This window comes from Coregonus clupeaformis, chromosome 30, assembly GCF_020615455.1.
Source record: "Coregonus clupeaformis isolate EN_2021a chromosome 30, ASM2061545v1, whole genome shotgun sequence".
Taxonomy (NCBI): Eukaryota; Metazoa; Chordata; class Actinopteri; order Salmoniformes; family Salmonidae; genus Coregonus; species Coregonus clupeaformis.
The window spans coordinates 12,595,598-12,620,716 of NC_059221.1; the positions used below are offsets into that span (position 1 = coordinate 12,595,598).

Genomic DNA, 25,119 nt, shown 5'->3' on the forward strand with positions numbered 1-25,119 from the left:
TGTATTTTTCAACTGTGCTGTGATGTTTTACAAAAGTTCTGAGCCTTTCTATTCTCAAAGTTTCTACAGATTGTAAATTAAAGATAACAATTTTTGCTAAGAGTATTATTATATTATTGGTTGATTGACAATCACTTTTCAGATCACCCAGTAGTGCTATTTGCAGTTAACTCCAGGTAAATGTTGCAGTTCTTCAGCCATTTCTGAACCTGCAACCAAAAACAAGCTACAGTGGGGAAAAAAAGTATTTAGTCAGCCACCAATTGTGCAAGTTCTCCCACTTAAAAAGATGAGAGAGGCCTGTAATTTTCATCATAGGGACACGTCATCTATGACAGACAAATTGAGATTTTTGTTCTCCAGAAAATCACATTGTAGGATTTTTAATGAATTTATTTGCAAATTATGGTGGAAAATAAGTATTTGGTCACCTACAAACAAGCAAGATTTCTGGCTCTCACAGACCTGTAACTTCTTCTTTAAGAGGCTCCTCTGTCCTCCACTCGTTACCTGTATTAATGGCACCTGTTTGAACTTGTTATCAGTATAAAAGACACCTGTCCACAACCTCAAACTGTCACACTCCAAACTCCACTATGGCCAAGACCAAAGAGCTGTCAAAGGACACCAGAAACAAAATTGTAGACCTGCACCAGGCTGGGAAGACTGAATCTGCAATAGGTAAGCAGCTTGGTTTGAAGAAATCAACTGTGGGAGCAATTATTAGGAAATGGAAGACATACAAGACCACTGATAATCTCCCTCGATCTGGGGCTCCACACAAGATCTCACCCCGTGGGGTCAAAATGATCACAAGAACGGTGAGCAAAAATCCCAGAACCACACGGGGGGACCTAGTGAATGACCTGCAGAGAGCTGGGACCAAAGTAACAAAGCCTACCATCAGTAACACACTACGCCGCCAGGGACTCAAATCCTGCAGTGCCAGACGTGTCCCCCTGCTTAAGCCAGTACATGTCCAGGCCCGTCTGAAGTTTGCTAGAGTGCATTAGGATGATCCAGAAGAGGATTGGGAGAATGTCATATGGTCAGATGAAACCAAAATAGAACTTTTTGGTAAAAACTCAACTTGTCGTGTTTGGAGGACAAAGAATGCTGAGTTGCATCCAAAGAACACCATACCTACTGTGAAGCATGGGGGTGGAAACATCATGCTTTGGGGCTGTTTTTCTGCAAAGGGACCAGGACGACTGATCCGTGTAAAGGAAAGAATGAATGGGGCCATGTATCGTGAGATTTTGAGTGAAAACCTCCTTCCATCAGCAAGGGCATTGAAGATGAAACGTGGCTGGGTCTTTCAGCATGACAATGATCCCAAACACACCGCCCGGGCAACGAAGGAGTGGCTTCGTAAGAAACATTTCAAGGTCCTGGAGTGGCCTAGCCAGTCTCCAGATCTCAACCCCATAGAAAATCTTTGGAGGGAGTTGAAAGTCTGTGTTACCCAGCGACAGCCCCAAAACATCACTGCTCTAGAGGAGATCTGCATGGAGGAATGGGCCAAAATACCAGCAACAGTGTGTGAAAACCTTGTGAAGACTTACAGAAAACGTTTGACCTGTGTCATTGCCAACAAAGGGTTTATAACAAAGTATTGAGAAACTTTTGTTATTGACCAAATACTTATTTTCCACCATAATTTGCAAATAAATTCATTAAAAATCCTACAATGTGATTTTCTGGATTTTTCTTACTCATTTTGTCTGTCATAGTTGACGTGTACCTATGATGAAAATTACAGGCCTCTCTCATCTTTTTAAGTGGGAGAACTTGCACAATTGGTGGCTGACTAAATACTTTTTTCCCCACTGTATATATAACATTCTATTGGTTGCAAGAATTTTGTATAATAATTTAAATTGAAAAACTCTAAGTTTCGAATCCAGCGTCGTTTTGCATATCAGTTCATAAACCATGTGCCATGGAATCGGTATATCGAAAAAATCTCTTCCCAAAATGTTTGGGTTCTTAAATGAGACTGGTGTACTTTTTTATTCATCACAATCTTCTTAAACCAATTTTGGTCTTTAATGCAGGGCCGACAGAAAAGTTCCTTACTTTCTCCCCGTTCCACTTGCCTCTTCCATTTTTGCGGTAATGGTGCAATTATTTGGTTGTAATTTAGGGTAGAGCAGACATTTCCATATATTTTTGTTAGCTGCATGTGTGACATAACTCCACCAGTCCTATTTAGGATATCATTTACAAAGAATATACCGTTTCTAAATATTTTTTACAAAAATAATGTTTTTTTTTATCAATTAGTATATTTGAGTTTAACCATAATATTTGTTGTAATATTTGTTCTGTCTTTTCTGGTGGATTAAACTGAAATTGCAACCAACTTTCTATGGCTTGTTTTCAAAATAGCGATATTTTGGAGATTATTTTCAAATAACCTAAAGTGAATAGTTGTAATCTGAATAAAGGGAAAAAGGCCATTCTTGAACACTGGGTGAGCCATTCTTACTAATCTGCTAGAGAACCAGTTCGGATTTAAGTATAGCTTTTGTATGACTGAAGCCTTTAGAGAGAGGTCTAATGCTTTAATATTTAATAATTTATTTATATAAATAGGCCCATTTAATTTGGATAATTGCGTTGTTGGCTCTATAACCTGTTAGTTTATATGCCTTGCGACCGTGATATATACAGTGCATTCGGAAAGTATTCAGACCCCTTCACTTTTTCCACATTTTGTTACGTTACCACCTTATTATAAAATTGATTAAATAGTTCCCCCCTCATCAATCAACACACAATACCCCATAATGACAAATCAAAAACAGGTTTTAAGAAATGTTAGCAAATTTATAAAACATAAAAACTGAAATATCACATTTACATAAGCATTCAGACCCTTTACTCAGTACTTTGTTGAAGCATCTTTGGCAGCGATTACAGCCTTGAGTCTTCTTGGGTATGATGCTACAAGCGTGACACACCTGTATTTGGGGTGTTTCTCCCATTCTTCTCTGCAGATCCTCTCAAGCTCTGTCAGGTTGGATGGGGAGCGTCGCTGCACAGCTATTTTCAGGTCTCTCCAGAGATGTTCAAGTCTGGGCTCTGGCTGGGCCACTCAAGGACATTCAGAGACTTGTCCCGAAGACACTCCTGCGTTGTCTTGGCTGTGTGCTTAGGGTCGTTGTCCTGTTGGAAGGTGAACCTTCGCCCCAGTCTGAGGTCCTGAGAGCTCTGGAGCAGGTTTTCATCAAGGATCTCTCTGTACTTTGCTCCGTTCATCTTTCCCTTGATCCTGACTAGTCTCCCAGTCCCTGCCACTGAAAAACATCCCCACAGCATGATGCTTACACCACCATGCTTCACCGTAGCGATGGTGCCAGGTTTCCTCCAGACGTGACACTTGGCATTCAAGCCAAAGAGTTTAATCTTGGTTTCATCAGACCAGAAAATCTTGTTTCTCGTGGTCTGAGAGTCTTTAGGTGCCTTTTGGAAACTCCAAGCGGGCTTTCATGTGCCTTTTACTGAGGAGTGGCTTCCGTCTGGCCACTCTACCATAAAGGCCTGATTTGGTGGAGTGCTGCAGAGATGGTTGTCCTTCTGGAAGGTTCTCCCATTTCCACAGAGGAACTCTGGAGCTCTGTCAGAGTGACCATCGGGTTCTTGGTCACCTCCCTGACCAAGGCCCTTCTCCCCCGATGGCTCAGTTTGGCCGGGCGGCCAGCTCTAGGAAGAGTCTTGGTGGTTCCAAACTTCTTCCATTTAAGAATGATGGAGGCCATTGTGTTCTTGGGGACCTTCAATGCTGCAGATATTTTTTTGGTACCCTTCCCCAGATCTGTGCCTCGACACAATCCTGTCTCGGAGTGCTACGGACAATTCCTTCGACCTCATGGCTTGGTTTTTGCTTTGACATGCACTGTCAACTGTGGGACCTTATATAGACAGGGGTGTGCCTTTCCTAATCATGTCCAATCAATTGAATTTACCACAGGTGGACTCCAATCAAGTTGTAGAAACATCTCAATGATGATCAATGGAAACAGAATGCACCTGAGCTCAGTTTCGAGTCTCATAACAATCTGAATGCTTATGTAAATATGGTATTTCTGTTTTTTATTTGAAGTAATTTAGCAAAGATTTCGAAAAACCAGTTTTTGCTTTGTCATTTTGGGGTATTGTGTGTAGCTTGATGAGGTGAAAAAATGATTTAATCAATTTAATCAATTTTAGAATAAGGCTGTAACGTAACAAGATGTGGAAAAAGTCAAGGGGTCTGATTACTTTCCGAATGCACTGTATATATATATAATCCGGACTCTGACATTGCTCGTTCTGATATTTCTTAATTTCTTTATTTTTGTATTTGTGTGTATTGTTTTGTATTGCTGGGTATTACTGCACTGTTGAAGCTAGAAACACAATAATTTCGCTGCACCTGCGATAACGCGACCAATAACGTTTTCTTTGATTTGTCTGTCTCTCTGTCCATCAGGTTTGGGAACTGTATTTTTGGCCCTATCTGGAACAGTGTGGTTCTAACCTTTAACGAACCCTTCAGTACGCAGGGAGTGGAAGATACTTTGACAACTTTGGCATCATCTGTTGAGGACGGGCTGCATTTGCAATAGCCTGTCATGCCATGCCAAAGTATCAATCACTGGAAACTTTGAGTAACTGTTTTCAGATTTTTATGTCGTTCTCTTATTCTGTGGTAATGTAGTTCAATCGAGGGCATGCTTAACTGAATGAACAACCGAGACAAGATGCAAGTATGACATTTTATTAATATAGGGGTGATCCTCTGAGCCAGATGCTGTGATGGAGGTCAGCTGGCATCGAACCAGCCCTGACGATGTGATTTTCCTTGGCAGTTATCATAAGACCCAGGAGTTTTTCCATGGACATTCTGACCAGGAACAACTCTGGGCCTACTTTTTACACAGGCGACATAAACCCATATGACCATTCTCTCTGTCTTATAAACACTTCAACTCTTTTCCTCTTCTGGATGATCCTCACTCCCCTCCTCCATCACATAGAGGGAGAGAAGACACCTATAACATACACCTATGAAAGGTAAGTAATACTTACTAGGGTTGCAAAGCTACCAGTAATTTACCAAAGTTACCGCAATCTTCAGTAATTTTGGTAATGAGCAGAAAATCTATGGCAACGTTGGTAATATATACTTGAATAACTTTACAATTATATATTCATATATAGTATTAATTTATTATATATGTGTCAATATTGTCCATGAGTTTCTAGTAGATATACAGTGGGGAGAACAAGTATTTGATACACTGCCGATTTTGCAGGTTTTCCTACTTACAAAGCATTTAGAGGTCTGTAATTTTTATCATAGGGACACTTCAACTGTGAGAGACGGAATCTAAAACAAAAATCCAGAAAATCACAGTGTATGATTTTTAAGTAATTCATTTGCATTTTATTGCATGACATAAGTATTTGATACATCAGAAGAGCAGAACTTAATATTTGGTTCAGAAACCTTTGTTTGCAATTTCAGAGATCATACATTTCCTGTAGGTCTTGACCAGGTTTGCACACACTGCAGCAGGGATTTTGGCCCACTCCTCCATACAGACCTTCTCCAGATCCTTCAGGTTTCGGGGCTGTCAATGGGCAATACGGACTTTCAGCTCCCTCCAAAGATTTTCTATTGGGTTCAGGTCTGGAGACTGGCTAGGCCACTCCAGGACCTTGAGATGCTTCTTACGGAGCCACTCCTTAGTTGCCCTGGCTGTGTGTTTCGGGTCATTGTCATGCTGGAAGACCCAGCCACGACCCGTCTTCAATGCTCTTACTGAGGGAAGGAGGTTGTTGGCCAAGATCTCGCGATACATGGCCCCATCCATCCTCCCCTCAATACGGTGCAGTCATCCTGTCCCCTTTGCAGAAAAGTATCCCCAAATAATGATGTTTCCACCTCCATGCTTCACGGTTGGGATGGTGTTCTTGGGGTTGTACTCATCCTTCTTCTTCCTCCAAACACGGCGAGTGGAGTTTAGATCATAAAGCTCTATTTTTGTCTCATCAGACCACATGACCTTCTCCCATTCCTCCTCTGGATCATCCAGATGGTCATTGGCAAACTTCAGACGGGCCTGGACATGCGCTGGCTTGAGCAGGGGGACCTTGCGTGCGCTGCAGGATTTTAATCCATGACGGCGTAGTGTGTTACTAATGGTTTTCTTTGAGACTGTGGTCCCAGCTCTCTTCAGGTCATTGACCAGGTCCTGCCGTGTAGTTCTGGGCTGATCCCTCACCTTCCTCATGATCATTGATGCCCCACGAGGTGAGATCTTGCATGGAGCCCCAGACCGAGGGTGATTGACTGTCATTTTGAACTTCTTCCATTTTCTAATAATTGCGCCAACAGTTGTTACCTTCTCACCAAGATGCTTGCCTATTGTCCTGTAGCCCATCCCAGCCTTGTGCAGGTCTACAATTTTATCCCTGATGTCCTTACACAGCTCTCTGGTCTTGGCCATTGTGGAGAGGTTGGAGTCTGTTTGATTAAGTGTGTGGACAGGTGTCTTTTATACAGGTAACGAGTTCAAACAGGTGCAGTTAATACAGGTAATGAGTGGAAAACAGGAGGACTTCTTATAGAAAAACTAACAGGTCTGTGAGAGCCGGAATTCTTACTGGTTGGTAGGTGATCAAATACTTATGTCATGCAATAAAATGCAAAATGAATTACTTAAAAATCATACAATGTGATTTTCTGGATTTTTGTTTTAGATTCCGTCTCTCACAGTTGAAGTGTACCTATGATAAAAATTACAGACCTCTACATGCTTTGTAAGTAGGAAAACCTGCAAAATCGGCAGTGTATCAAATACTTGTTCTCCCCACTGTATGGTTCAAGAGAAAATAGTCTAATTAATGAAAAAAGCATCTAATCAACAATGGCATTATTTTCAATTAACTCTGCAATTCTTCATACTATTGAAGTTTTTCACAACTGCCCCTAGTTTGACGCCAAAACATTGACAACAAATACATAACTGACATAGTAAAATAAATACAAGTTTGTATTTCATGATGAAACTTTCATATGAAAGACCAATGGTATTCACTAAGTTGATGGTTTATATTTAGGATAATGTTTTACAGCTTTGTCATTCTATTTTTTATTTTTAAATAATCTTATTCAATGATTTCATATATTTTACATGTGATAAGGCCACACAGAGGGCCAGAGATTATTACAGACACCTGTGATAATCTGAAGTACCCAATGTGTGCTACTTTTGTGTACCTTCTCTTATTTATACTGCATGGCAGAAAACTTCACATTCTGCATTTCTCACACTCCTGACTGAATCCCTCTCTCCCACATAAGTATGATCTCATACTGTGCTGTAGCTAACTCTTCTATCATTATCATACATGTTTGCCATGACAGTGAATGAACACAGAGAGGAGTTAAAGTACAGATCTGAAGTACAAATTGTTTGATTGACAATGCTAATGCCTGTGAAGCTGTGTTCGAAAACACAGTGGAGACCCTAAGGCCTGAGCAGAAGAGGTAACCCACTGGTTGAATCAACATTGTTTCCAAGTAATTTCAACTAAAAAAATCTATGTGATGACGTTGAATCAATGTGAAAAACTGATAGGATTTGAAAAAAGTCATCAGCGTAAGGGTATTTTGTCTTTTCTTACCTAACTTTTAACATAAATCCAATGGCATTGTGAAATGTTTAGTTGATTTCATGTTGAATCTACATTAGTTGACAACTCAACGAAATGTAAATCAAAACTAGACGTTGAACTGACGTCTGTGTGTCACGACTTCCTCCGAAGCTGCCACCTCTCCTTGTTCGGGCAGGCTTCGGCGTTCGTCGTCACCGGCCTTCTAGCCACTGCCACTCCTCATCTCATCATTCCATTTGTTTTGTCTTGTTTATTACACACACCTGGTTCATATCCCCTCATCAGTACCTGTAAAAGTGTTCCCTCTGCCCCCTTGTCTTTGTGTGTGATTGTTTATTGTGGAGGAGAGTGAAGCTCGGTGGAGCTCCGTGTATTTTGTATCGCCGGGATATTTCCCTGTGTGCCTTGTATTTTCCAGTGCGCCTTTTTTGCGCACTGAAGTGTTTTTGACGCATTACTGCGTGACTCTGTATTTGCAGAATAAAGCCTGTTATTCTGTGATTTACCCTCCTGTGCCTGACTCCTTCGACATCACCTCATCACACTGTGCCCAGAGTGAAGAGTGCAAACTATGACCCAGCAAGATAAGAAGCTCTCCACTGTCTACTCAAATCCACCCGTTGAAACTCACTTAGTTGTCTTTAACCAAAATGAAATCATATTGGGATATAATCAGGTAACACCATCCAAATTTGCAAACTATCTTTTCCAAACTAGAAACCTGACTAATTATATTTCCATCTACTGTTCCTACATTCCTATCACTCAGTCCAGGCTTGGTCTAGGTGTAAGTTGCTTCGCTGTGATTGGCTGATGACTGACACTGTTTTCTGTTCCTCTCTCTCCAGGTAGATGACCCAGCTCTGAGCCTTCCTTCACTCTACAGCCCACACACAACACACACACACATAAACACTGCTACAGTCATTTCACCGATAAACAGACAGACAGACAGACAGACAGACTGACTGACTTCTGGGGCTGGAAGCTCCAAAGGAAGGAGAAGGAGTGAAAGACCAAAAATGTATGTTACTGCCTGAACAATGACAATTGCTGATTCATCAAGTTGCTCTGAATGGAATGTATGTTTGTTGGTTCATCTGCCCTGCTTCACTGCTACTTAGATCAACACTGTGCATCAAGGAGATGATCTTAAGGTTCAAGAAAAACAGGTTTGTCCTATTTTATACATACAAAGCCACAAATGCATCAGGTATCCCCTACAAGTGAGTGTAAATGTCATTGTTAAGCAAGAGGGATGTCAGTTATAGCATAAACAATCAATAATGTGGAAGCTCAACATTCTGCATAGTAAAAAGGTGTCCATGTATTAGGTTTTAAATTGTTGTGTGTACAACATTTTCATAACTGCAAATCAGCAGCTCAAATGAACAAAAAAACACATTTACAGGAGGAAATGTCATAGAAAATGTCATAGGCTACTGGCATCAAGTCATTTTATGTAGAAAAAGTATTCCTTGAACTGCCTTCGAATTCAAACCTCTATCTTAAGACTTAGGTATTGAAATATTCACACTGGAAAAAACTACAACAGAAAGGAAGCCATTTCATTGGTCGTAGCCGGCAAAATCATTGATTCGAATCATTAATGTCATCCGCTCTGGCATAGTGTTTTTCTCTGCAAGTAGTGTGAACGGACCCTAACACAGCCTTCCTCAGATGTGGAGGACACATCTCCCTTTGCAGTTCCTGTGTCCGTCTCGGCACTTCCTGGTGGGCATGGCTGATCCGTCCTCAATGCCACGGGCATACAGACGCACCAGCTGACCATGAACCCTGGGAGGGAGAGAGGGAGGGAGGGAAGGAAGGAAGGAAGGAACAGGACAACAAGAAAGATGAGGACCGGGACAGTATCTCCCTTCCCTAGAGCTGCTGCTTTCAAGGAGCGAGACACTAATCCGGAGACCTCTAAGAAATCCTGCTATGACCTCTGATGAGCCATTAAAACAGGCAAAGCGTCAATACAGGACAAAAATCGAATCCTACTCGTCAGATGTGGCAGGGTTAGCAAACTATCACGGATTACAAAGGGAAACCCAGCCTCGAGCTGCCCAGTGATGCGAGCCTACCAGACGAGCTAAATGCCTTCTATGCTCGCTGCGAGGCAAGCAACACTGAACCATGAATGAGAGCACCAGCTGTTCCAGATGACTGTGTGATCACACTTTCCGTAGCCGATGTGAGTAAGACCTTTAAACAGGTTAACATTCACAAGGCTGCAGGGCCAGATGGATTATCAGGATGCGTACTCAGAGCATGTGAGTCAGCTGGCAAGCATCTTCACTGACATTTCCAACCTCTCCCTGACCCAGTCTGTAATACCTACATGTTTAATGCAGACCACCATAGTCCCTGTTCCCAAGAACGCCAAGGTAACCTGTCTAAATGACTATTGCCCTGTAGCACTCACATCTGTAGCCATGAAATGCTTTGAAAGACTGGTCATGGCTCACATCAACACCATCATCCCAGACACCCTCGACCCACTCCAATTTGCATACTGACGCAATCTCTATTGCATTCCATACTGCCCTATCCCACCTGGACAAGAGGAACACCAATGTGAGAATGCTGTTCATTGACTACAGCTCAGCATTCAACACTATAGTGCCCTCCAAGCTCATCACTAAGCAAAGGATCCTGGGACTGAACACCTCCCTCTGCAACTGGATCCTGGACTTCCTGACGGGCCGCCCTCAGGTGGTGAGGTTAGGCAACAATACATCCGCCACACTGACCATTAACATGTGGGCCCCTCAGAAGTGCATGCTTAGTCCCCTCCTGTACACTCTGTTCACCCAAGACTGGGTGGGTGAACAGGGAGTACCATCATTAAGTTTGCTGATGACACAACGGTGGTAGGCCTGATCACAGACAACGATGAGACAGCCTATAGGGAGGAGGTCAGAGACCTGGCAGTGTGGTGCCAGGGCAACAACCTCTCCCTCAACATCAGCAGGACAAAGGAGCTGATTGTGGAGTGGATCGAGAGATTTAAGTTCCTCGGTGTCCACATCACTAAGGATCTATCATGGTCCACACACACCAACACAGTCGTCAAGAGGGCACGACAACTCCCCTACACCCTCAGGAGGCTGAGAAGATTTGGCATGGGCCTTCAGGTCCTCAAAAATGTATACAACTGCACCATTGAGAGCATCTTGACTGGCTGCATCACCGCTTGGTATGGCAACTGCTTGGAATCCGTCTGCAAGGCACTACAGAGGGTAATGCGTACGGCCCAGTACATTGCCTAGTCACTTTATTCCTAGTTATACAGTGAGGGAAAAAGTATTTGATCCCCTGCTGATTTTGTAAGTTTGCCCACTGACAAAGAAATGATCAGTCTATAATTTTAATGGTAGGTTTATTTGAACAGTGAGAGACAGAATAACAACAAAAAAATCCAGAAAAACGCATGTAAAAAATGTTATAAATTGATTTGTATTTTAATGAGGGAAATAAGTATTTGACCCCCTCTCAATCAGAAAGATTTCTGGCTCCCAGGTGTCTTTTATACAGGTATCGAGCTGAGATTAGGAGCACACTCTTAAAGGGAGTGCTCCTAATCTCATATTGTTACCTGTATAAAAGACACCTGTCCACAGAAGCAATCAATCAACCAGATTCCAAACTCTCCACCATGGCCAAGACCAAAGAGCTCTCCAATGATGTCAGGGACAAGATTGTAGACCTACACAAGGCTGGAATGGGCTACAAGACCATCGCCAAGCAGCTTGGTGAGAAGGTGACAACAGTTGGTGTGATTATTCGCAAATGGAAGAAACACAAAATAACTGTCAATCTCCCTCGGCCTGGGGCTCCATGCAAGATCTCACCTTGTGGAGTTGCAATGATCATGAGAACGGTGAGGAATCACCCAGAACTACACAGGAGGATCTTGTCAATGATCTCAAGGCAGCTGGGACCATAGTCACCAAGAAAACAATTGGTAACACACTACGCCGTGAAGGACTGAAATCCTGCAGCGCCCGCAAGGTCCCCCTGCTCAAGAAAGCACATATACAGGGCCGTCTGAAGTTTGCCAATGAACATCTGAATGATTCAGAGGAGAACTGGGTGAAAGTGTTGTGGTCAAATGAGACCAAAATCGAGCTCTTTGCCATCAACTCAACTCGCCGTGTTTGGAGGAGGAGGAATGCTGCCTATGACCCCAAGAACACCATCCCCACCGTCAAACATGGAGGTGGAAACATTATGCTTTGGGTGTGTTTTTCTGCTAAGGGGACAGGACAACTTCACCGCATCAAAGGGACGATGGACGGGGCCATGTACCGTCAAATCTTGGGTGAGAACCTCCTTTCCTCAGCCAGGGCATTGAAAATGGGTTGTGGATGGGTATTCCAGCATGACAATGACCTAAAACACACGGCCAAGGCAACAAAGGAGTGGCTCAAGAAGAAGCACATGAAGGTCCTGGAGTGGCCTAGCCAGTCTCCAGACCTTAATCCCATAGAAAATCTGTGGAGTGAGCTGAAGGTTCGAGTTGCCAAACTGTTTGTGGGACAACTGTTGTCACCTTCTCACCAAGCTGCTTGGCGATGGTCTTGTAGCCCATTCCAGCCTTGTGTAGGTCTACAATCTTGTCCCTGACATCCTTGGAGAGCTCTTTGGTCTTGGCCATGGTAGAGAGTTTGGAATCTGATTTGATTGATTGCTTCTGTGGACAGGTGTCTTTTATACAGGTAACAAGCTGAGATTAGGAGCACTCCCTTTAAGAGTGTGCTCCTAATCTCAGCTCGTTACCTGTATAAAAGACACCTGGGAGTCAGAAATCTTTCTGATTGAGAGGGGGTCATATACTTATTTCCCTCATTAAAATGCAAATCAATTTATAACATTTCTGACATGCGTTTTTCTGGATTTTGTTGTTGTTATTCTGTCTCTCACTGTTCAAATAAACCTACCATTAAAATTATAGACTGACCATGTCTTTGTCAGTGGGCAAACGTACAAAATCAGCAGGGGATCAAATACTTTTTTCCCTCACTGTACGTCAAGTTACCTCGTACCCTTGCACGTCGACTCGGTACTAGTACCCCGTGTATATAGCCACGTTATCGTTACTCGTGTATTTATTATTGCTTTTATTATTTTGTGTTATTACTTTTCTATTATTACTCTATTTTCTTTCTATGCATTGTTGGAAAGGGCCCGTAAGTAAGCATTTCACTGTTTAGTCTACACCTGTTGTTTACGAAGCAAGTGACTCATAAATTCTCATTTGATTTTAAGCAAGAGGGTCGACTCCGCCCCAAAATCTGTCAAAAATAAGACCAAGTGAGGAGTTTTTGTATGGGGGCCAATGAGAGACTGTCGAATTTCGTCAAGATAAAAGTGAATTACTATTTTGATAGGTGAGGCTTATTTGATCTAATAGAAGTTTCATTATGCTTAGTTTGTTACAAGTATAATGCACGTGACATTCTGGCAACTTTTAGAATAAACACATTTTATCGGACTTGTACCTGTTATTCACATACGTATCTGCCCTCTCATTGGCTAGAATGTTCCCACCTGATCTGGCCTCCTCCCTTCTGCCTTTTGCCTTTGTGGACATACATTTCCATTGTTAGAGCTGTCAGTCGACCATCTTGATAATATAATTGATAATATTTGATAAAACCCTGTGTGTTTACTCTAGAGACTTCCTGTTTTTTTGCATGGGCTGCGTCACATTCCACTGAAAACGCCTTTATCGGTCGTTCACATATGCGGTAGATAGGCTATTGTCAGCCCCTGTGTTTGTCAGACATGAGAGGATGCCAAAAAGTTACTTTTCACGTAATTGTCTGTCTGATCTAAACGGTTTGAGCTAGACTTAGAGTCAAGAGGGTTAAAGGGGTACTAGAGACTCCAGATAATGCCTAAATCATAGTACTAAATATACAATGAATCTTTAATGTCAGGTAAGCCAATAAGTAGTGATTAACATGATCTAATGAGTCATCCCTTACCTGCAGAAGATCTCAGTGTGAGGCAGTATCTCTCCGTCACAGTTCCACACAGACACTGTAGGAGCCTTACTGCAGCACAAACCACACAGGAAGTCTTTCTGCCCTCGCTCCTCTCCTCTTTCTACCAGGTGCTTGTGGGAACTGCTTCGGCTTGGTCTCTCTCCCTCCTCCGTCATCCCTCCATCATTCACTATCTCCCTCTCTTCATCCTTGTCCTCCTCTTCTCCGGTAGGGAGAGAAAAGCGTATGGCCTTTACTCGGTGGACGTCCACGAACGGCAGGTCAAACTAAAATACAGTAGATAGGAAAGACAATTTATGCATCTATTGAAATATTTCTGTCTCAGATAACTGATATTTCCATACTGCTGTGCAGTACGATCTAGTTAGCAATTATGGCTACAGTTTGGATTTTTAGTCTGGCTACATTCCTTGTGGCCTCGCTGAGGTGGTCTTTACCTGGTCCTGTGTGCTGGTGTGTCTGTGTAGGAAGGTGAGGAACCCTAAGGGGTGTGTGTCCCGTACGATGATAAGGTCACCTGTCCCATCGGCCAGGTGTGCTGAGGGGGACAGGCCCAGGGGACTGCGAGGACAGGAGCTGGACATACAGGTGAGGGACACAGCCCTGAACCGGCCCTCCACACTCACCCACTCACCTGCAGCACGGGGCAAAGAGAGCAGAGGAAGTTCTATGACATACCAGGGTTTGAACCTAGGCATTAACTCTGAGAGCTAACATAAGTCTTCCGGTCTCAGACAAAGTTACTCACCACCCCAGTGTGGTTAATCAAACCACGTCCATACATTACATAGGATGTGTGTAGCCTTTTTATAGACTGTGTGTAAGCGCCTTACCCTCAGAGTCGCTGCTGAATTGACTGAAGTGGGAGCTGTAGAGGGAACTAGCACCTGGAGAATGGGAGAACAGTCTCTCTGTGCCCTTAGAACACACACTGCACCTGGAACACACAGTTGTGTTTTACTTTACCACCTTTTACTATTTTTACACGTGACATAGGTATACTGTAATATACTGATACATTTCAGTGATGTAACAACAGCACGTTCCTGACAGCCATACATTCCATTCATATGTGTATCATCTCACACTCCCTCGCAGACCCTTGGGGGTAGCTATCTATCACATACAAAACATAGGTACAGTCTGTCAAAGACACCAGCGTCCTGTATATGTAGCATCTCACAGTCCCTTACACTCCCTCACAGACCGTCGGGCAGTTATTTCAGACAAAAGACATTGGGTATAGTCTTTCACAGAGGTAGGCTACACTCTTCTTTCTCTATCCTCTCCCAAGGCGGTGCTGTCTCTCCTTTCTTCCGGATCAGCTTGCCCTACATTGGCATGGAAACTGCCCTCCTTAAGGTACAGGAGTACACCCAACACCTGGGTCTCTGTTGCAGGTGGAAGTGACTGAGGGAATTGAGGCTGTGTCACTATAGCCTTCTGATGATGTAATGTTACAGGAGGGGGTCGCAGTTCCGGAGCGACCCACTAGGTGTCATCCTCCGACAACCTTAGCCACCTCTTCACTCACAGTCTGGACTAATCATTTTCTTATTAGTGTCACCTGTGTCTACCTGTTCACCTGTGTATTTATGCCCTCACTTCCCTGTGTTCCCTTGCTCTGTTTTCTCTGCTAGTTCTTGATGCCAAACAGTACTAATCAGTGTCTGATCGCGAGACGTATGTACAGGTACTTGAAGTTTTCTCCCTGTTTCATTGTTGTATTCAGTCATAGTTAGTATTTCGTATGTTTGCTGTCAGCCTGTTTTTGGAGACCAATTTGCTCCTCCTTTATTTTTTTGTGACAAGTCCGTTCTTTTCTATCCTGGTTTTGGGAACACCAGCAAAGATCCTTGTTTCACCATCTCTGCCTACTGTCTATCCTGCACCGAACTCTTTCTCTCCACTGGACTGGGATGGTTGATGTACCATGAAATCTAGGGCAATTATTTTCTTTCAGGACCTTTATATTTGAGACAGATAGTGATATCAGAACCCCTTCTGTTAGCATCAGTGAGTTGTTAATGCTGAGCTTATCAATATGCGGTCAAGAACGCACTCTCTCGATTACAACTTTTAGAGGCGCATGTGCTACGTATTTAACAAGTAAAGAGGAGGACCATCCTTTTCTTCCTCCCTGGATCAGCCTCATCCGTTGTAACTATCAGTTTGTTGTTTTGGATCTGTGTACCAGGCAGTGAGTGTTTTTATTCTCTATGAAATATAGTTAGTTGTTACCCAGAGAGGCAGCGTGTATTGTCCCTGGGGCTGGAGAGCTGGGAATCTGCTGGTAGGTATTGAACTACGCCTGCATAGCTCCTGTTACTTAGGTACACCATAGCACCTGGGGGAAGAGCCGGGGGGGTTAGCAACCATCATACAGTGGCTTGTGAAGTATTCACCCCCCTTGGCATACAACCTGGAATTAAAATTGATTTTTTGGGGGGTTATATTATTTGATTTACACAACATGCCTACCACTTTGAAGATGCAAAATATTTTTTTGTGTGAAACAAACAATAAATAAGACAAAAAAACAGAGAACTTGAGCGTGCATAACTAGTCACCCCCCCAAACTCAATACTTTGTAGAGCCACCTTTTGCAAAGGCAAAACTGCTCCAGCTCCTTCAAGTTGGATGGGTTCCACTGGTGCACAGCAATCTTTAAGTCATACCACAGATTCTCAATGGATTGAGGTCTGGGCTTTGACTAGGCCATTCCAATACATTTAAATGTTTCCCCTTAAACCACTTGAGTGTTGCTTTAGCAGTATGCTTAGGGTCATTGTCCTACTGGAAGGTGAACCTCCGTCCCAGTCTCAAATCTCTGGAAGACAAACATGTTTCCCTCAAGAATTTCCCTGTATTTAGCGCCATCCATCATTCCTTCAATTCTGACCAGTTTCCAAGTCCCTGCCGATGAAAAACATGTTCTCGGGGTTCATGATGGTGTTCTCGGGGTGATGAGAGGTGTTGGGTTTGCGCCAGACATAGCATTTTTCTTGATAGCCAAAAAGCTCAATTTTAATCTCATCTGACCAGGGTACCTTCTTCCATATGTTTGGGGAGTGTCCCACATGCCTTTTGGCGAACACCAAAAGTGTTTGCTTATTTTTTTCTTTAAGCAATGGCTTTTTTCTGGCCACTCTTCCGTAAAGCCCAGCTCTGTGGTGTGTATGGCTTAAAGTGGTCCTATGGACAGATACTCCAATCTCTGCTGTGGAGCTTTGCAGCTCCTTCAGGGTTATCTTTGTTCTCTTTGTTGCCTCTCTGATGAATGCCCTCCTTGCCTGGTCCATGAGTTTTGGTGGGCGGCCCCGTCTTGGCAGGTTTGTTGTGGTGCCATATTCTTTCAATTTTTTAATAATGGATTCAATGGTGCTCAGTGGGATGTTCAAAGTTTCTGATATTTTTTTTATAACCCAACCCTGATCTGTACTTCTCCACAACTTTGTCCCTGACCTGTTTGGAGAGCTCCTTGGTCTTCATGGTGCCGCTTGCTTGGTGGTGTTGCAGACTCTGGGGCCTTTCAGAACAGGTGTGTGTGTGTATATATATATATATATATATATATATATACTGAGATCATGTGACAGATCATGTGACACTTAGATTGCACACAGGTGGACTTTATTTAACTAATTATGTGACTTCTGAAGGTAATTGGTTGCACCAGATCTTATTTAGGGGCTTCATAGCAAAGGGGGTGAATACATACGCACGCACCACTTTTCCGTCATTTATTTTTTGAAACAAGTAATTTTTTTCATTTCACTTCACCAATTTGGACTATTTTGTGTATGTCCATTACATGAAATCCAAATAAAAATCAATTTAAATTACAGGTTGTAATGCAACAAAATAGGAAAAACGCCAAGGGGGATGAACACTTTTGCAAGGCACTGTGTGTCTGACTCGTACTATAAACACACAGAGAGCGGGATAGAGGATGGATTTTCTCTAATAATTTGTATGTAACATATAGATTGATTGATTTAAGGTGTAATTAGTTTGTAGAATGTGGTCGGGTAACAGAGTTATTATCCTCTGACCTCCACCTTGGTCTAGCAGACAGTGTTTAAAGGGGTACTTTGGGATTTTGGCAATGAGGCCCTTTATCTACTTCCCCAGAGTCAGATGTCTCTGTGTCCAGTATGAAGGAAGTTTGAGGCAGTTTCGTGAGCCAATGCAAACAAATCCCAAATTGCCAATCCCTTTAAGAAGTATTGCAGTAATAATTGAATATAATGCGTGTCTCTGCTTCAGGATCCATTCCATATACCTGAGTCGCATTCCATGTACAGTATAACTTTGTAGTCATATCTGAGAGGCACCATCTATGATATATGTCTGCAATATTAGACACTCAGCTTCGCCTCATACCTAGTGACCGCATCACGTTGTGCCAATAATCACATTTACGTACACCTCCTCTGGTATTAATGCTTTAAATTTCCATTCCATATGTACCTGAGTAGTCATATCTGAGAGGCCCCATCCAGCGGTGTCTCTCGCTCTCAGCCAGCACGTCACCATAGAACCCGTACCCCACCAGAGACACAGAGTAACGCACCAGAGACGAGCGATGGTGGACAGAACACACATCCAGAGGCTGAGAGTCTCCTGCAATGGTTTGTGGGAAGGTGGAGGACAAGGATGGTTTAGAGCAGGGGCGTCAAACTCATTTTGCCCCGGGGGCCACATTCGTTCTTCAACGAGGTCTGGAGGGCCGCACTGAAAATGTGTTATATTTCCTCAGTGTAAATAAAATCCATCATTTTGGGGGTTTTCTATGCTCCCTGACTAGCTTTAATTTCAGAGATGATTAGCGAGCTGGACAGTCAAACTGTATGAACGTAGGTCCATTATAATTTCTGCACAGATTCGATTTGGTTTTAGTCATTTTAAAGTATATTGAGTTTGTTTCCCCATTACAACTCTGCCCTTGTAAAATGATGCTGCTGCTTATGACTGCCAAAGTGGTTGCCTATGGCTCCAGTAAAGCGATTCTGTTTAGTTGGCTAAAATTATTTTAAGCGACACCATAGCTATAAATACTGTATAACAATGTCATCTAAAATGTGTTATTATGTTTTAAGAAATGTGTTCATTTAGTATCATACAGTATCTCACCAATGATAATGTGCAGAGCAGAGGTCACTGGGTCGTTGACTCCCACAGTGGCAAAACACACACAGTCTGTTGAGCCTGAGGAGAGAACACACAGACTCATTTCAGTCTCATATCAGACACAACTCTATAGTCAGGGTAAATCTTAAGTCTTTCGCGATTCCTTGTGTCCTCCCTCCTCGCTGCCACCTCAAAAATTCAGAAGGACGCGAAGAGAACATCCACTTCCTTCTGAAGTTTTGAGAAGGAGGTGGGAGAAGATGTGAGGAGAGATGCAAGAAATCGAGGCAGAAATTTTGATATCAACCAAATGCCTTACATTTTTACCAATAATGTCTATCTCACCAGCAGGAATGATGCCAATGTGAAGATCACACGACTGTAGAGTTAGGGAGGGGTCATGCTCCGATAGCCCTGCCTCCTGCTGTGTTCGGCCAATCACACCATGCAGCAGCTCGCTGAAAATTCCGTCCCCGCCCACACACACCACACTGAGGTAGAGACAAACATAAGTTGTAAATGAGAACTTGATCTCAACTGGCTTACCTGGTTAAATAAAGGTAAAAACAAAAAAACTGTCAGTGATGTGATGAAATCCAATCCCAGGTATGTGCGAAATGGCCTCCTATTGCCTACACAGTGCACTACTTTTGACCAGAGCCCACCATAGGGCCTTGGTCAAAAGTAGTGCACTATATAGGGTATAGGGTGCCAAATAGTAGACTTTTGGGACATACCCCAGTTTAATATTATTAACAGGTTGTTTTGTGTGGGTCTGACTGGCTACCATAGTGTTACTGTTTACATGACAACATTGTAATGTCTGATGTACCCATCGAAACCAGTCAGGTCTTTCTTCAGTATATGGTCTCTCGCCTGGTTGGCCCGTTCTGTCACTAAATCACAAAAACAAATTGGATTTTTTTTTACTACTAGAAATACAGCAATAGACCATATTATTATATAGCAATAGACCATGTTAGTATGAGCATAATCATGCCAATATCACGCCAATATCACCACACAATGCACTTTTCAATGAGCCTGCTACAGACAAAACACACTTAACTGCCAGTTATAACAGTTTGTAAGTAAGTCACAGGATTTTCGGCATTACTATTGTCTCACACGGGTCTCACCTACAACATGAGAGCTGATACCTGCCAGCTCAAACAGTGGGGCCACTAGAGAGTGATAGATCTGTCTCCCTTGTTTCTTTCCTCCAAATGGGTTGATGAACACCAACAACCTGTGAGGACGAGAGGGGCCTGGGAGAGGAGATGAGAGGATGGACAGATCGGTAGAAAGAGAGCAAATTAGAGGGAAAGTAGAGGGAGAGGAGGAAAAATGAGAAACGACATAAGGTAGATTTTCAGACTACATAAGCATGTGTAAATAAAGATATGGCTGTGTTTATGAGCCATAAGGTCAGGCTGTATAGTGTATTATATGTAGTGGATAAGTACGGATAACCACAAGGGACATTCTACTACAATGTTAATCCTGGAGGATATTATCTTGCATTGCCTTTGAACCTAAATACATTTTAGTAATTTAGCAGATGCTCTTATGCAAAGCAACTTACAGTTAGTGAATGCATACATTTTCATACTGGACCCCCGTGGGAAACGAACCCACAACCCTGGCGTTGCAAGCGCCATGCTCTACCAACTGAGCTACACGGGGCCTCAGTTGAATTGTTACATTTAATTTAATTGGTTTCTTATCTCAGGACAAGTGAAGTTATCCTTACTGTGTGTTTTGAGGGCAATCCTCAGCTGGGTCATCCACTGGTCTCTGAGGTCCCTACTGGGACAGCTGAACTGGGTCCTGCCCAGGTGCCATAGCAACCCATAGGAACTACCACTGCTGCTGCGCTTCACATAGAACACTGCAGAACAGGACACACAGGCAGGAGGGGAGAGAGGAGGAGAAAGAGAGAGAGAGAGAGAAAGATTTCTCTCAGATTACACAGACCCACAAATAATTTGAAAACAAATCCAATTTTGATAAACTCCCATATCTGTTAGGTGAAATACCACAGTGTGACATCACAGCAGCAAGATTTGTGACCTGTTGCCACAAGAAAAGAGCAACCAGTGAAGAACAAACACCATTGTAAATAAAACCCATATTTATGTTTATTTATTTTCCCTTCTGTACTTTAACTATTTGCACATTGTTACAACACTGTACATAGCCATAATATTTTGTGGGTGTAATGTTTACTGTTAATTTCTGATTATTTATTTCACTTTTGCTTATTATCTATTCCACTTGCTTTGGCAATGTAAACATACAGTATGTGTCCCATGCCAATAAAGCCCTTTGAATTGAGAGTCAGAGAGAGAGAGAGAGAGAGATCAATCAGAATTAACCAAATTACAACACAGTCAAAACAAAACTACATTACCTATTGGGAAACACAAGAACAAAGCAAAATGCAGTGCTATCTGGCCCTAAATCGACAGGACACCACAGCAAACTATTTGACCATGGTTACTGATCAAAACCTTTAGAAAAACCTTGACAAAAGTACAGGCTCAGTGAGCACAGCCTTGCCAGGAAAACCTGTCTCCATGTAGAAGAAAAGCTGCGTCTGTCACCAGAGACTTTCATGTGTCTGACCTGGGGTAGTAACATAACTCACCTGTGAATTCTCTTTCTGTGTCTTCAGCTACTGACCTCTGGGGTAGAACCTGCACACGCCCCTCCTCCACACCAATAACCTCAGATACTGGTAATGAAACTGTGATCACAGACAGACACACAGACACAGACAGACACACAGACAGACAGACAGACAGACACACGCCATTATGATATTTTGCCTTTAAAGGTGCAATATGCAGAAATCACTGGTTGCTAAAATTCTAATAGTTCGCCTAATTGTAATTTATGTGACAAAACAAGCAGTAATTGTGTAGAGAATCATTGTGCCATCTAAACCGCTGGGAATAACTCTTCCATAACCAAAACAATTGTATTTTCAGCTGTTTGAAGCTGGTGTACAAAACGGAAAGTAAAAGACGCTAAAATGAAACTTAAAGCTGCAATAGGTAACTTTTTGAGCGACCCTACCAAATTCACTTGCTTATTGAAAATATATTTCACAACGGTTTAGATGGTACAATGAACTGAAATTAGGCAAACTATTAGCATATTAGCAACTAGGAAATGGTAGAGCGATTTCTGCATATTGCACCTTTAAGAATGGGAAGCATAGAAATATCGCACATAGAACAGATCTACCACTTTCAATGAAATTGACAGATCTATAACTCACATTTCTATGTGAATTTGGTCAGGTCGCCCAAAAAGTTAGATATTGTAGCTTTAACCTATAAGGCTCATGTGACTCTGATAAGTTTTTCCTATTTTGTTGTATTACAACCTGTAATTTAAATAGATTTTTATTTGGATTTCATGTAATGGACATACACAAAATAGTCCAAATTGGTGAAGTGAAATTTAAAAAATAACTTGGTTCAAAGAATTCTAAAAAATAAATAACAGAAAAGTGGTGCGTGCATATGTTTTCACCCCCTTTGCTATGAAGCCCCTAAATAAGATCTGGTGCAACCAATTACCTTCAGAAGTCACATAATTAGTTAAATAAAGTCCACCTGTGTGCAATCTAAGTGTCACATGATCTGTCACATGATCTCAGGTTATATACACCTGTTCTGAAAGGCCCCAGAGTCTGCAACACCACGAAGCAAGGGGCACCACCAAGCAAGCGGCACCATGAAGACCAAGGAGCTCTCCAAACAGGTCAGGGACAAAGTTGTGGAGAAGTACAGATCAGGTTTGGGTTATAAAAAAATATCCGAAACTGAACATCCCACGGAGCACTATTAAATCCATTATAAAAAAATTGAAAGAATATGGCACCACAACAAACCTGCCAAGAGAGGGCCGCCCACCAAAACTCACGGACCAGGCAAGGAGGGCATTAATCAGAGAGGCAACAAAGAGAACAAAGAGAACCCTGAAGGAGCTGCAAAGCTCCACAGCGGAGATTGGAGTATCTGTCCATAGGACCACTTTAAGCCATACACTCCACAGAGCTGGGCTTTACGGAAGAGTGGCCAGAAAAAAGCCATTGCTTAAAGAAAAAAATAAGCAAACGCGTTTGGTGTTCACCAAAAGGCATGTGGGACACTCCCCAAACATATGGAAGACGGTACCCTGGTCAGATGAGACTAAAATTGAGCTTTTTGGCTATCAAGAAAAACTCTATGTCTGGCGCAAACCCAATACCTCTCATCACCCCGAGAACACCATCCCAACAGTGAAGCATGGTGGTGGCAGCGTCATGCTGTGGGGATGTTTTTCATCGGCAGGGACTGGGAAACTGGTCAGAATTGAAGGAATGATGGATGGTGCTAAATACAGGGAAATTCTTGAGGGAAACCTGTTTCAGTCTTCCAGAGATTTGAGACTGGGACGGAGGTTCACCTTCCAGCAGGACAATGACCCTAAGCATACTGCTAAAGCAACACTTGAGTGGTTTAAGGGGAAACATTTAAATGTCTTGGAATGGCCTAGTCAAAGCCCAGACCTCAATCCAATTGAGAATCTATGGTATGACTTAAAGATTGCTGTACACCAGCGGAACCCATCCAACTTGAAGGAGCTGGAGCAGTTTTGCCTTTAAGAATGGACAAAAATCCCAGTTGCTAGATGTGCCAAGCTTATAGAGACATACCCCAAGAGACTTGCAGCTGTAATTGCTGCAAAAGGTAGCTCTACAAAGTTTTGACTTTGGGGGGTGAATAGTTATGCACGCCAAGTTTTCTGTTTTTTTTGTGTTATTTCGTGTTTGTTTCACAAAAAAAAATATTTTGCATCTTCAAAGTGGTAGGCATGTTGTGTAAATCAAATGATACAACCCCCCAAAAATCCACTTTAATTCCAGGTTGTAAGGCAACAAAATAGGAAAAATGCCAAGGGGGGTGAATACTTTCGCAAGCCACTGTAGGTGTGTGTGAGTGTGTTTGCATGTGTGTGTTTGCATGTGTGTGTTTTCTTTGTTTTTACTGTGTTAAGTTATCTGTAAGTTGTGTTTCGTGTTGGTGCTGTATAACTTGTTATTCACCTTTACTGGAAAAGGAACATTCTTCATGAGTGAAATACAGTGACTATAATAATGTGTCTGTTTATACCAATTTTTATACCAAATTATGGTTAAAATACACACTTCTTACTGACCTACTAACTTATATACAGAATGGATTTAATTTAATTTGATTGTTGAAATAAGTCTTTACATTTTACCACTAACATGTAGCCTGTTTACATCAGTCTCCATTTGCATGTTGTCTCCAAGACAGGTTTGGTGACTTTCTGTTAGTGGTGCATAGAACACATTCACTCTACTTACAAGCACTGGTAATGCTGGTGTTATGGAATCATACCATATGAGGCTACTCAAGTGTTCCTTTTATTTACTTTATTCTAAGAGCGAATGAGATTGTTATGCAGTTATTATTAGGCAACTTAAGATAAAATCCTGTGTAAATATTATATAAGCCTAGCCTATACACAATTTTATTTTAAAGTAATTTATATAATGAAATGTGTGCATTTAAAAAGATAGCGAGTCAACAGATGCCATGCATGATGAAAGTGATGGATAAAAGGCACTCACCGGTCTTCTTATCGCGGTTCTTCTTATCAAGCTCAGTCCAGTTGAGGTGCCAGCCAGTAAGTGCTGCCCGGTAACGTTTCTTACCGACCCATAGACTGGACTCAAACCGTACTAGATCTACGTCCATACTACATGTATCTCTACAAACATCTATAGTACAGCTAGACAGGATTGTAGTTCTCTATCTCAATATCGCAGAAGAATGTCAGCAAGGGTAAAACAACTTATTCTACATGTTACTCCAATGATTCCATACAATTGATAAACTCTCAAGATAACAGCTCCATTCTGAGAACAATGTCTCGTTATCTTGTGTTGTTCAGATACCATAAAACTCTGATAAGACAAATAAGATAGTGAACTAGACCCTCCAGCAAAACTTTTCTGTATATGTAAAGTCCCTCCCTTTACAGTAACAGGTTTGTAACTATTTTGGTTTCCTTATATCCCTCTCTCCATCTCTCACCTGTCTGCAACATTTGCATGCTGCTCTCTGATTGGATGTTGAAACCTGCGCTGCAGGTTAATTAGCATAAATGGAAGTCATGTCAGAATATTGGATTCCTTTGGCCACTTTTAAATGCTCTGTATGAATTAATACATCTCATAAGCCTATTTTCTTTCTGGAGCCAGTTCTATTCT

At 42.2% G+C, this 25,119-nt stretch overlaps 1 protein-coding gene across 1 annotated transcript; it reads right to left on the reverse strand.

The window, feature by feature from the left end:
* Positions 1-8,853: 8,853 nt before the first annotated feature.
* LOC121546755 (ceramide kinase-like) lies at positions 8,854-24,868 on the reverse strand. Its single transcript, XM_041857995.2, has 13 exons — positions 24,478-24,868; positions 21,475-21,573; positions 20,578-20,715; positions 19,964-20,092; positions 19,657-19,720; positions 19,170-19,315; positions 18,828-18,902; positions 18,165-18,317; positions 15,933-16,038; positions 14,525-14,628; positions 14,129-14,325; positions 13,671-13,957; positions 8,854-9,468 (listed from the first exon to the last, which is right to left on the reverse strand). Exons 1-13 carry the CDS (start codon positions 24,602-24,604, stop codon positions 9,348-9,350), a joined length of 1,746 nt encoding a protein of 581 aa, XP_041713929.2. The 5' UTR covers positions 24,605-24,868; the 3' UTR covers positions 8,854-9,347.
* Between the last annotated feature and the right edge of the window lie 251 nt (positions 24,869-25,119).